The sequence below is a fragment of the Anomaloglossus baeobatrachus genome, chromosome 9 (genome assembly GCF_048569485.1).
Source record: "Anomaloglossus baeobatrachus isolate aAnoBae1 chromosome 9, aAnoBae1.hap1, whole genome shotgun sequence".
Taxonomy (NCBI): domain Eukaryota; kingdom Metazoa; phylum Chordata; class Amphibia; order Anura; family Aromobatidae; genus Anomaloglossus; species Anomaloglossus baeobatrachus.
Window position 1 is genome coordinate 42,445,233 of NC_134361.1, and position 14,297 is coordinate 42,459,529.

General features: G+C 42.6%; 2 protein-coding genes across 4 annotated transcripts in view; one reads left to right on the forward strand and one right to left on the reverse strand.

Moving 5' to 3' along the window:
• The window catches only part of SPTBN4 (spectrin beta, non-erythrocytic 4), a 138,294-nt gene extending 133,267 nt beyond the window's left edge, over positions 1-5,027 (forward strand). Inside the window, exons 33-37 of the mRNA XM_075323644.1 lie at positions 550-616; positions 795-1,072; positions 1,182-1,355; positions 1,441-1,483; positions 3,133-5,027. Coding sequence (XP_075179759.1) covers positions 550-616; positions 795-1,072; positions 1,182-1,355; positions 1,441-1,483; positions 3,133-3,294 — 724 coding nt within the window. The 3' untranslated portion in view covers positions 3,295-5,027. The remainder of the gene's footprint in view (positions 1-549; positions 617-794; positions 1,073-1,181; positions 1,356-1,440; positions 1,484-3,132) is intronic.
• A 3,498-nt stretch (positions 5,028-8,525) lies between these two features.
• The window catches only part of LOC142251126 (G-protein coupled receptor 4-like), a 66,666-nt gene continuing 60,894 nt past the window's right edge, over positions 8,526-14,297 (reverse strand). For 2 of the 3 annotated variants that reach the window (XM_075323646.1, XM_075323647.1), the window contains exon 2: positions 8,526-9,949. In XM_075323646.1, coding sequence (XP_075179761.1) covers positions 8,881-9,918 — 1,038 coding nt within the window. In that variant the 5' untranslated portion in view covers positions 9,919-9,949 and the 3' untranslated portion in view covers positions 8,526-8,880. Of the gene's footprint in view, positions 9,950-14,150; positions 14,172-14,297 lie in introns of those variants that run through there. The other variant, XM_075323648.1, reaches the window with a different exon arrangement.

Genomic DNA, 14,297 nt, shown 5'->3' on the forward strand with positions numbered 1-14,297 from the left:
AGAAGTGTGACCAATTCCTTTTTGCACCCACGTGATATTTGTGCATACAGTTTGTAAGCCCCTCGAATATTAGATGGTCAATTGGTCCCACCAAATTTGCACGTTTGGCCTTCTTTTAGGTCATGTACTTGGAGGCATCTAGATTCTATTTATTACAATAAAAGCAATATTTTGCAAATGTCTTTACCAGAAAGTGACAATTCTCTGGGATTCCAGGTAATCTTAAAAACCTAAGGTTTGAGGTATCTTTGGCAAGGTGTCGATTCGTATTGAATTGATGATGCCCTACAATTTTTTAATTCACTTTTTTTCTCTATCTTGTTCCGTTTTCGAGCTAAAAATGCTAACTCCATTGTTTTCCACCAGGTGGCGCTATAGGTGGTTTCATTGTGTAGCGCATGGCTACTTTACTATACCTAGACACCACTTCTATGCCTATAGCTTCCGCCGTTCTCAAGTTAATGGCGCTGGACAGGATATGGGTGGACACACTGTATATTCAGCTTTGGAATGAAGGCTGCAGTTATTATTGGTCTTCTCTTTCTGTAGAAAGGCAACACTTGCAGACATTGTTGAACAGCTGCAGGAAAAGGAAGCATCGCAGAATAACCCTCCAGTAAGTATTCGTGACCACCAGTATTCTTGTTTCATCAGTTGATATTATGAGGTCACTTTTCTAATATATGGCCAGTTTTCTAGAAGGCCCAGTTTTTTTCATTGAGTAACTAGTGAGTATGGGTAGAAGACCCACCTTTCCTGGTGCATTCTCAGCAGTTTCTGTTCCTCACCTCTAGAGTCGAGATTCTCCCGGGCGATTACCCAATGGGATCGATAAACTCCCAGAAAGGACACCGAGGCCGGATCGGCCAAGAGCAAGAGACAGACCGAAGCCAAGGAGAAGGCCTCGACCCAAGGACCCGAACCAACCCCCTGGCGAAGCACGGAGGTCCCGCTCAGCCCCTGCACAGAGCAGTGCACCGCCACCACCTCCTCCCACCCACACAGTACAACAGGAAGGATACCTCTTCAGAAAACACGAGTTGGATGGTCCCAGTAAAAAGGCCTCAAATAGGCGAGTATAGACTTTGGCGCACGTTTTGTGGCCTCTCTACAAGTAGCAGTAAAGTCTGTACTCATAGCCCAGGGGCTGCTAACCTCCATATTTCCATTGCTTCCCGCAGGTCCTGGGTAAACCTGTACTGCGTGCTAAACAAGGGGGACTTGGGGGTTTATAAGGATGCAAAGAGTCAGAGTTCAGGAGCCACACATGGGGGGGAACCGCTGCTTAATCTAAATGGAGCTACCTGTGAGGTGGCTAATGAGTACAAGAAAAAGAAGTTTGTCTTCAAGCTCAGGTGAGGCTTCCTCCATCGCTCAAAACACAGATTGTGAAGGAACGGTGGTAAATCAGATGTAAAATGCAAATGTCTCTCCTTCTAGGTCGACGGATGGGAGAGAATTCCTCTTTCACGCAAAAGATGAGGTGAGCCATGACTAACTATAGTGACCATTACTCTTCTCCATTACATTTAGCATAAATTAAATCACTGCATATAGAAGAGTTGTACCCACATACTAGTGCCAGTGTCTGCATGTGCCCTTTTAGAAGCGGGCTACTGCCATTCTTACTGCTACAAGGGTGCTGATAAGTGCCGAGCCGCAGAAAAAACATGGGCAGTCCAAAAATGTATGGCTGCCATTGTTTTTATGGCATGCACGGTAGTCTTTCGATGAAACACTCCTTCCCCAAATAGGTGACAAGCAGGTTATAGGCAGCACCTTTAAGAGTTCACTGAAAACAAAACCTGTCATTTTGGCTCGGTGAAATTCCATTATTACCCATCAAGCACTGATTTCTCATTAATCTGGAAAGCGATGATATGAGACGACTAGGAATGAACGAATACCTCATATATTCGGCTTCGCGAATATTTGCCGAATAGGTTGCCGCTATTCGACTATTCGCGAATATTCGATGCGCAATGTAAGTTTATGGGAACCCGAATAACAGCTATTTGGAACTATTAGGGCTTCCCATAGACTTACATTGCGCATTGAATATTCGCATAGCGGCGACCCATTCTTCAGATATTCGCGTAGCCGAATATTTGAGGTATTCGGTCATCCCTAGAGACGACCCAAAAGGCCTCTTCCACCTCATATGCTGCACAGGACAGACATTTTGACTGCCCCTTAATAACCCTGCATAACACACTATTCTAACAAATTGAGATTACCACCCCATATTAGTTAATTGGGTGTATGCTGCAAAAAAAGATTTGCAGGACCCAGGTCTAACTGGCATGTTGGGGGTCCATGGGTGCCGAACCAGAGCCCTGAAAACACCTTACTGCTTGTGGCGTACCTGGTGCCTCTTCTGAATAGTAGACTCGGCCAGATGTCATCATTGTGGCGCGACACCTGGATGGCATATTCATGGCCAACTAATCAGAAGAGGCTCTGGGGATGCAGTCAGATAGCAGAAGGTTTGCAGGGCTCGTGTCCGGCGGCCGTTGACCACTGATATGGCCACTAGACCTGGAAAAGGCAAATGTGTTTCCTCAACTCTAGCTAGGTCCGTTAGACCAGTGAAGTAGCAGGAGATGCCAACACCCAGAGCAAGGCAAGAATTGCACCCCAAACCCAGTAATAGCGCCTACTTACAATAGGACAACAGAGTACTCCTTCCCTCAACTTTTGTTCCACTCACTGCAAAAATAAAATAGGTTTATACGCATCTAATCAAGTCCTCATGGCCCCATCACCCACAGAGCAGGCCGGTATACTCAGTGCAATGCAGGAACATCATTACTACACCTGCACCAGGTCGCCGACTTCCATCTTCCAGCAGCGTAAAGCCTAAGGGATTGAGAGCGGTGGAGTGTATGGCTCCCTTCTCTATCACAGGATCGTGTCAATCGGGATACAGTTCTAAGTTTTGCCTGCCTTGGAAGCCAAGGCATATGCCCAGAAAAATCAGGGCATAGACACAGCTCCAGGTCTTCGCTACTTATCAAGGGATCAAAATTATTTTCTTTACCAACATGATAGAATGTGGATAATAGTTTTCTAGTCCTTTTTCCTAAACATCACACATTGACACCTTGAACAATCTTTTTCTGCCATTTATAGGAGGAGATGAAAAACTGGATTACAGCTATAGCCACTTGCGTCTCCGAACATGCAGAGATAGCCAAATGGAGCCAGACCCTCCTTACTACCTCCTCCACAGATGAAGGCAACATAAAGAGAGAGTCTGATCGCAGATCCAGCGCTGGGGGCCGTAAGAAGTGAACCATAAGGGGAAAGCACGGAGCTTCCTACATAGCCCTTCTTTTCTACTTCTTCCGCCTTCGGGTTGAGCCGGGAGCAGAGAACACACACCTGCAGCGATAACCCTTCCAGACCTTATTTCTACAGGTGGTCCGAAATGTTTTGGAACTGAATCTTGATGTCTATGCATTTCCTGAACATAGTTTTCCTACCCAAGAAAAAAAACAAAACAAAAAACTCTCGAGTGTTAAAATTTTATCCTAAAACTTCCATCCTACCACATCCCCCTCTTGGTTCCTCTGGGGCACTGTGGCTATAAATATATCTCGCTCTTTTAGAGTCTGGTAAATATATAAAATATATGGCCCAAACTGAATAACTGCGTAGCAATCAGCCTACGCCTCCGGTGTAAGGAACGTGGTGGAAATCCAGAATCCCAGGACCTGTGTGGTCTGGTCAAGGGAGACTAACATGAAAATTTGGGGTATGACAAGTCTGAATTCCTCTTTTTTTTTTTTCCTCCCGCTCTGGAATCAGGATGGTCCGAGACTGTAGAAGAGCACAGACATTAGGAGTGTAGGAGAGGACGGAGGTTTGTGATAGTCATGCAGGAAGGAACGTCAGAAAACTCGTGCAATGTTCGGGTGGCTGCTACACAATTGTGTCATTTTTGGGGAGAGACCCGAAGGTCTATAGTGAACGATAGTTGTCATTTCCCGGCACAAAATAACATAAAACGGCAAATCCAGATGAGAAGAATCCTATTTTTACACATTCAGCCACACGTTAGGTCTTCCATCATACAGCACAACTCGTATCCGTAACGGGTCTCACCTTCAGAGTAGAAAAGGAAAGTTACGACCTGCAAATAATGGTCATAAATGTGGAGAATATTTTTTTATCTTATTTTACAGCTATTATGATGTCAATTCATAGGTTGTACCAAAAGCAGGAGCTTATCCCATCAGAGAATGACATAAGATATCCCTATTGTGACACATCCCGCTTTGGGACAAGGGTCACTCTCAGCCTAGTTGATCTTCGTGTACATTGCCTGATCATCCCATCCCATCAGTCAGCTCGATGTATGGGGGTTTTTATGAGCTATTCTTAGCTGATCTATGACCAGATCAAAGTTCAGCTCAACTATCATTTGGTTTATGGTCATAAATGCCCAGAAAGGAGTTCAGAAAAGGAAAGATAAGAGTTGCAATATCCCAGTGAGGACGAGCGCACTGGCTAATCCTTTGGGAATGGTGCAACATTTAATGAAACCCAATTGTTTTCCTTTTGGGAAACTCCGGGAGCAAGTGTTCTCCTTCCCTGCAGCACCCCCACAGGAGACATGAAGATTTACCCATCTCTCATTCATATAACTGGGCCGTATAGAAAACTGAGTCCTCAAGACTGAGGGTCACTAGTTGTAGACACTTGGGCCCCAATTCATCATTGTTTTTTCTCCACTTTTCTGGAGTCATTTGTTCCTTGTTAGTGTCTTTTGTATGCGCCTTATTTTCTACACTTTTTAAGTCCACTTTCTTTTTTAAAGTCTTTTACTAGACAATTTGCTTATCCATATATTTTAGAAAAATCCAATGGCACCTTAAAGGAAACCTGTCAGGTCCAATATGCACCCAGAACTTACTAATCCTTGCCTAACTATCCCTGTATCTGGAAGCATAGATAGATGTATAAGTATCTAAGTATTTCTAAAGATCTTTTCCCGTATTCGAATGAGCAAGGTGACTAGTCCCCTGGGCGTTAGTTCCCCTGGCTAATCGGCTCCATTAGCATGTTAGTACACACCTGTGTGCGTGCTAACATGTTAATGAATGCGCAGCGTCAAAGGATGATCTCACTCACCTCTCCAGCTGCCATCGCCGCCCGACGCTGGATTTCGGCTCAGTGCGCATGACCCCGGAGTTTCGGTCATGCGTACTACTTCAGTTTGAAGCCAGGACGCGTACACCCGGCTTCATAGTGCACATGACCGAAACGCCGGGATCATGCACACTGAGCCGAAATCCAGTGCTGAGCGGCAATGGCAGCGGAGAGGTGAGCGAGATCATCCTCTGACGCTGCACATTCATTAGCATGATAGCACACCCACAGGTGCGTACTAACATGCTAAGGGGGCCGACTAGCCAGGGGAACTAACGCCCAGGGGACTAGTCCCCACGCTCATTAGCATATGATATAGGATCGTTTGAAATACTCTAAAGATCTCTTTATCTTTGCTATACAGGGACAGTTAGGCAAGGATTAGAAATATGCACCCAGAACTGCTTGTGGTTCTGGGTGCATATTGGACCTGACAGGTTCCCTTTAAACAAATGTCACATTTTTTCTGGAAGGGGAGGGAGTGGAGGGAACATCTCACTCCAGTCCCTGACCAAAGTAGTTTTTAATCTGGCACATTTTTATGGCTTTTCAAAGTATGTGCGACTTTTGGTGCAAAAAGTGATAAGATAAAACTAAAGAGCATTTTTATTCTGCACCGAATTCAGAAACCATTTTCAACATTTTGAGGAATCTGGCGCAAAAAAAAAAAAAAAAAAGTCAAATACCCTACAAACAAAAGTGACTTAAAATGCCTCCTGTCCAGGAAATCACAGTCGCCCCCTGTACAGGAAATCACAGTCGCCTCCATTACCTCATTAATACCTAAATTGGCCATTTGAAAATACATTATCCAAATTATGTAATCCAAAGGAAACGGTTGTGGGTAGGGAGAAAGCTTACCGTTCATTCTGCAGACCCACAGCTGCGTAGACAAGTTAAATAGAAAAAAGGAAGCTCCAGCCTCAATTTTCCATAAAAAAATTCTGTCTTTATTGAGAAATCACATACATGATAAAATCAAATATGTCGCATCATGGGACATATTTGGTTTTATCATGTATGTGATTTCTCAATAAAGAAGACAGAATTTTTTATGGAAAATATTGGTGCTGGACCTTCCTTTTTTCTATTACCCAAATTAGACAACCCCTTTTAAAGATTTGCCTACTTATGGCCAATAAAAAGTAATAGGAGGCATGACAAAGAAGGACAATGTGGATGAAGAATTGATGCTCAATAACTCAAATTAGGGAATGTAGGTCTCCTTTTTTCAGGTGCTTAGACTTGATGATCTGGAGAAGATTCAATTTCCATGTATCAGATACAATTACCCCAATAATTTACATAAGGAACAGGAAGAGCATATATCGGTTTGGTGGTGAAATAAACGCCCAGTCCTGATAATTAGGATAAGTCGTGTCCGGGTGATTGTATCATGGAGGAGGCAGACATTACAGGCAAGAATTCATAACACAACCATGTGGAAATTGTTTCAAGAAGTTCTGTGTGCAATGTTATGCGAATAGTTAGGCCGTTGTATTGGAAGCTCTTGACAACAGGTCAACACATGCCCGTTTCTGAATTTGGGCGAAACAAACAAAAAGTCTTAGCCGGGTCACATGCAATTACGTGGTGGTCTATGGTGGCACAGTTTTGCGCCATAAAACATCCATCAGGATTCGATTTTTGGCACGCCGTGGTCTCGTTAGGTCGCATGACTGCATTGAAGTCATAACATGCAATGTGGCAGTGTGACGTTGACATCTTCATGTCCACCTAACCAAAGTCAATGTGCGGTCAACATTCATTAGACCTGCTCGTGATCATTACAATAAAATGATGGTACGAAAACCTTTTAATTGTCAGAGCCCGATTTATGGGCATATCATGCACAATGGGCCATATTACACCCCAGTCTGGATGATCCATAACCATAGTGGATCAGGTGTCAGTCCACAAGTAGCGGAATGGTTATCAGTAGGCACTATAGTATCCGAACTTACCCAGCATCACTGTAATCACAGCTTTACCTACTGCTCGCCTAGAGATATAACTAGGATTGGATTTTTTTAATGAAGTTTGGAAAACCTCTGTTGGGTTGATTGGGTCACTTCTAGGGCTCCCTCTACCTGCATGTTTACAATAAAACTATCCCCCCTACTACCAGACTGGGGTCCACCATGACAGCTTTGTCATTTTACCAAGAAAAGCTCTACACAACATCATGTAGATCCGTCCTGCTGATCTACGGTAATGGGATCTGGGGTTAGGTAACTTTACTGTCTGACAAGCTCAGTAACCCAAAAATATTCAAGAGAGAGCACCAATTAATACTGCATTCTTACTAGAGCTTCCCTTTAAATGACCATCTTGTGTCTACAGCAGGTGGCCATGTAGGCTTCACGGCACGTATCCGCTTCCATATTCCTACAAAGTATTTGCATGGCACAGGTACTGCTCACAAAAACCTTTAATATGATTTTTATTTATTTTTATTTTTTAGGAAACCTGCAACCATCACTTATTCCAGGGCACCTTTTAGCCAGCATGTCCATTTTAATAAGCAAAATCTTACAACTAAAAATTGAAATTACAAGCGACCATATTGGCCCAGGAGAAAAGCATGTTGGACTTTGATGATGGGAATATTTACATCCATTTAGTTTTTAATATTTTTTTTTGGGGAGGCCTTGAAAGAGAGAACAGATTTAGGTTAGGTTTATAGGAACGTAATTTTGGCCTGTTTGCTGTCCGTGTGCAGAACAAATCACACAGTGACCAACAAAAGTCAATGTGCTAGTGCGCACGATTTTCCAAACTGGAAAGAAAAAGACTAAAATTTCAGAGAACAATTGTCACATGTACAAAAGTGCTAGATTTAACAACACATGCACTGTTCCCATTGTGGATGAGCTTCATGTTGACGTAGTCACATCGACAATTTGCCGACTGGATGGGTCGGTGAATTGTTGACGTAGTCACATCGACAATTTGCCGACTGGATGGGTCGGTGAATTGTTGACGTAGTCACATCAACAATTTGCCGACTGGATGGGTCGGTGAATTGTTGACGTAGTCACATCGACAATTTGCCGGCTGGATGGGTCGGTGAATTGTTGACGTAGTCACATCGACAATTTGCCGACTGGATGGGTCGGTGAATTTAAGCATTCGACTAAATGTACCCTTTATCCCAGGATTAGCAACAGAAAACACAAAATAAGGTCTGTTGCCAAGAGCTACTCACATACATATCTCAGCCATTAGGACCATGGAGTGTGCAAAGATTTTCCGAGGCTGCATGCCATAGGTTATAATGCATGAGTAGGTAATGTCCTCTCCCATTGGATTCTGTTCCTGCTGATGTAAAAAAATGGTTTTCTAGAATGGATTAAAAAAAACAAACACAGTAAAGAGAAAATGTAATTTTATTTTAAAGAATATTCAGCTATTAATAAAAGGCATTGATATGTAAACATGTATTTTCCCACAGGGCTCAGTGCGGCAGGTTAAATAAAAGTTAAGTTTCCAGAGCTTTCCATGCACTGTCTGGATTTGTAGTCTTAAGAGGAATAAAGGAGGGACGGCATTAAATGTGTCTGGGATTTCTTCTGTTACCTCTTTTGCCCACATACACAAGGAAGTTTGTAGACCATGGAAAAGTATGGAGATAAATATACTCATAATTGGGCAATTTCGGAGACTCATGGAAGCCCTGGTTCAATTTTATGGCTTGTCTTGTGATGGACTAGCCACCTTTACAGATCAAAGTGCAGTCTCATCTTTCTTGTCCAGTAGCTGATCATTTTCAAGGTGATGCGTTACTGTGTTATATCCATCATTCTTTGAAGTCCGCCTTATAGTGGTCCGTGCATTTCGAAGGGATCGAAATCCAGTCCATACCGCTCTGACCTCCTTCAGAAGATCTTGCTTAATGCTTTCGCTGACGAAGATGTTGATGAAAGGGTCCAAGGCACTGCTGAGACTGGTCAGGGAGAAGGTGATCCGATAAGCTGGACGTACCTTCACCTCTATATTACAGGTGCAAATGTTCCGGTCGCTTACATAAGAACGGATGAAGAGCACAATGTGGTATGGGAGGTAGCAGATGACGAAGATGGCCATTGTGGTCATTAAGAGCCCAATGATTTTTCGTTTCTGCTCTTTTTCCAAGCTGTGACTTCGGTGAACCACCCGAACCACACAGCAATAGGAGACCACTAGAAGGACCAAGGGGATGAGGAAGACCACAAAGATACGGAAGTAGTTGAGGCGAGCCATCCACTGTTCCATTGGATACTTTTCATAGCAAAGTTTGACATTCTGACTTGAGTTAAAGAGTTCATCCCGGCCGAGGAACACAGAATGACTCCCCAAGATAATCAGCCAAACCACAACACATATAATCATGGCACCTCTCATAGTTCGCAATGCCCTGTCTCGAAATGGGAATACGGTGGCAACAAACCGGTCAACAGCGATACAGCTGAGGAGTGCTATGGTCGTGTACAAGTTGGCATTGAAGAAGAACCCAACTATCTTGCAAGTGAGGGCCCCAAAAAGCCAGTCATCTTTGGCTGTGTAGGCAATCCACACTGGAAGCGTGAAGATATACATGAGGTCTGAGGCACAGAGATTAGCAAGATATACACCAAGTACATTACCCCTTTTCACATGTTGATAGATAACACCTATGGCGGCCAAGTTGCCAACCAATCCGAAGGCAAAAACCAATCCATAGATAATGGGGAAGAGTGTGGCCTCATATGGAGCCGAATAATCACAGATTTTTCCACATGCCATTGAAGAATCGTCCTTGATCCTCAGACACAACCTAATGGGAAATAAACAAACAGCCATGTAAATACTAGTATCTTATAGGTTATGCAGGAAAAAATATTATATATACACACACATGTATGTATATACACATAACAGAGAGAGGATAGGAACTCTAGTATCCCTACTGGAATTAGCAACCTAAAGTCAATATTGACCTTCTAAGTCTTGCCACATAGCTTAAGATAAGAGGCCAAACTAGAAACTCATTTGCAGATGTGTTTCAGGGTATTGTGCCCTTATCAGTGCAAAGTGGAAAAGCTGTTTTTGTTTTTGGGAGAGGTTTCTGACAGGGGGTTTAAAGGATAAAGATTCTCCTTGGATTATTACTTCTAATAAATAACTCTAAAGTTCCTGTCCTTTTCCTCTCTAGACCACAAAGTCTGAACTACCGTGTTTCCCCGAAAATAAGACAAGGTCTATTATTTTTTTGCTCCGAAAGATGGGCTAGGGCTTATTTTCAGGGGATGTGTTATTTTTTTTTCCATGACCAACAATTCTCATTTATTCTTGAACAAAAAAAAGGTCAACATTTGTTCAAATATAGTCATATTGCATTCTGGAACATCAACATAAGTCTCCAAACCATGTGTGTAACGTATGTCTATCTATCTATGTTTCTATCTAAAAAAATATAGTCATAGAAAAGTACCACTATTGCATGTACTGGGTGTCAGGCGTTACCGCAACCTTACAAAAGAAAAATAAAGGCAGCACTCCAGCTTTCTAGTGAGAAAAGGCTTTAATGAACCACAGGCTCTTTTCTCACTAAAGAGCTGGAGTCCTGCCTTTATTTTTCTATTTTTGGATATCTATCCACACACCAGCATGTCTCTTCAGCTTTAGGGGTACTTCTCACATAGCAAGATCGCTGCCGAGTCACAGGTATTGTGACGTACCAGTGACCTCATCAACGATCTCGCTGTGCGTGACACTAAGCAGCGACCTGGCCCCTGCTGTGAAATCGATGATCGTTACACACAGCTCTGGTTCATTTTTTGGTCGTTGCTTAAGCGGACGCTGGTAACCAAGGTACACATCGGGTAACCAAGCAAAGGCTTTGCTTGGTTACCCGATATTTTCTTTGGTTACCAGCGTCCGCAGCTTCTAGAAGCCGGATCCCTGCTCGCTGCACACCTAGCCAAGGTACACATCGGGTAACTAAGCTATGCGCTTTGCTTGGTTACCCTATATTTACCTTGGTTATTAGTGTACGCCGCTCTCAGGCTGCCAGTACTGGCTCCCTGCACATGCAGCCAGAATACACATCGGGTAACTAAGCGAAGCGCTTTGCTTAGTAACCCGATGTGTACCCTGGCTACAAGTGCATGGAGCCAGCGCTAAGCAGTGTGCGCTGGTAACCAGTGTAAATATCGGGTAACCAAGCAAAGTATTTTGCTTAGTTACCCGATATTTACCTTGGTTACCAAGCGCAGCATCGTTTCCACGAGTCGCTGCTGGCTGGTGGCTAGTCACTGGTCGCTGGAGAGATCTGCCTGATTGAAAGCTCACCAGCGACCATGTAGCGACGCACCAGCGATCCTGACCAGGTTATATCATGGTCGGAATTGCTGGTACGTCATTTAGGGAGATGGTACCCTTAGATTCCTGCAATAAAGAGGCCTTTGGTCACATAACATGATATCACGAAAGGTCCTTAAAGGGAACCTGTCACCGGATGTGTATAATACTTACCTAATGGTCAGTGCGGAGCAGACAGGTCGGATAGGCGTCTCCGTTCTCCGGGTCCTGCACCTCCTCTTTCGGCCATCTTTGTCCTCCTTCTAAAGCTAGTGTGGATGATGCGTTCTACGTCATCTACACTAGCCGACATTGAGGCCTGCACTTTGATCTGCCCTGCTCGGCAGAAATTTCCTTTATATTTGCTTGTTCTTTATCACCTACCAGAGCTGAAAGACTCTGCTGTATATGATAGTAACAAATAAGTTGTGAGGGGTCCCCTGCAGTGGTGTAATGTGGTTGAGTATGTAACCCAAGAGAACCATAAATTGTTATCTAGAACGGTTGGTTATACATTTATGTGCACCAACAATAAAACAACAACTCCGTATAACATTATAAGCAGGAGAACAAGGAGTATTGCGCAAAACAACAAATGTTATCAGAAAAATTATTAGACTGAAGAGATCAAAGCCCCAACGTACGTTTCACAGATGTTTTAGATAGGATTCCCCCAATGAAGCTATAAAAAAAGAAATCTGTGAAACGTATGTTAGGGCTTTGATCACTTCACTCTGGGGCGTGCATGACTGGCCCATTGCCGGTTCCAATATGGGTATGTAGCATCAGATTTATCAGCTGCAGCTTCTTCTATGTCTACATTTCACCCAACCTGCTCTTTTACACCTTAGGATGTTCTTATTTACCGATTGCCTTACAATATATTGATTTATTTATGTACTGAACTTGTGCACTATGGTACCTTATTTGATATTATGTACTGTAAAATGATGTATAGGTAATGTGACTTGTATCAATTGCAAACATTTTTTGTATCATCCCCATGAGTGGTCATGCTGCCCCATTTTTTTATTTTCTGATTTTATAATATTGAACTTTATGCCATTAACAAGTATGTATTGCTAAGGAAATTTCTATGTTGTTTTGCACAATACTCCTTGCTCTCGTGCTTATAGTGGTGTAATGTGGGTTGTTAGCAGATGGGGCAAGGTAAGTATTTGGTACATTCCACCAGTCCAATATTGAACCCCTTATCCCCCCTCACCTATTTTTTTTTCAGCTTTTTGCTCTAATTAAAAAAAAAATGTATTACAGAAAGTAACAAATGTATAACTCTAGACCCTAAGATTAACCGCTAGTTAGGATTAGAAAAAGTGCACATAAAATATAAAAACACTTTTCGTTTCGTAATAAATGAACACGATTCAGTAAAGTCTTCATTAGCTGCTCAACTTCTGGCATCTTGGTTGCTGCTTACGCAGAGTGCAGCAATCGAGAGGAGTTTGTCATCAGCTGCAACGCTCTGCATAGGCAGTGACTGATCGGACAAAGCTATCTTTATTAAGCTTTGTCATTTTGGTCTCTGCCTATGCAGAATGTGGCAGCGAATAAACTCATCCCACCTGTTCAACACTGCATAAGCAAGAAAAAGGGCAAACCTCTGGGCCTCCATAGACTCTGCCATTCAGCATAACTTTCCCTCTGGCCTTCTTCACTTGTCCTATAGTAGGGTGCCTACATGACGGGTAAAGTAAGCCCATGAGTATGTGGTAACACTGAAGCGTTGGCTGCAGAGCTGTGCTCATTCAAGCCTGCTTTGTCCTCAAGTGGAACCACAGTATGGGAGTTTAATAAAACCCTTCATGGGTCCAGCGCTGCCTCTCTGCCACTGATCGGCTGCAGCAGTGACATCATGTCTCCAGTACTGTAGTCAATCACTGAGCTCACTCTATACGGTCTAAACCACTGAGTTCAGTGATTGGTGAAATGTTGTCAATACAATGTCACCGCTGTTGCCAATCAACAGAGGCAGTGCAGGAGTGAGAAGATAAGTAAACCTCATTTTGTTTAACTGAGTCTATGGGCAAAATCTTGTTCAAGGTTGACCTCTTTAAGGATTGGACATGCTAAAATCCAACATGCCCACCCTAACCATTTCTCAGACATTGGATTCTGTAGACATTTATGTAAAGGTGTATGGGCAGCATGAGTTCACAATTTTGGTGTTAACTGTCTAGGACATGAAGTAATCACAAGTATATATATATATATATATATATATATATATATATATATATATATATATATATATATATATATATATATATATATATAATATAATATATATATATATATAATATAATATATATATACACACACACACACACACATATATTTTCTTTTTTTCCCTATAAGTCACATTATGACAACATTTTTTTCCATGTTTTAGGGACAGGTTTTACTTTGTCATGTAGCCATGGTCTTAACAACCACAGCTGAGAGGATTTATATGTGAGTGGATACAAAAATGTGTTGTATTTCACTAGGCCTCAGATATACCGGCCTTGTTGCTCATAGCAACCAATCACAGTGCTTCTCTTATTTTCCCCAGAGTATTTTATGAAATGAAAGGAGAGTTCCGATTCGTTGCTATGGGCATCAAGGTCAGTATCCATGTAAACAAAGCCATTCAGCACAAAATATACTATACGAACCAGGGATCAATGTGCTTTCTAATCTGGCCATTAGGAGGCGCCATTATTTCTAGAGCAAAACAGACATGTTTAGTAGAACAACTTTATTGACATTTTGTGACGCATGGTCCATCGCCATTAGAAGGCAAAAATGTTATTTACAGCACA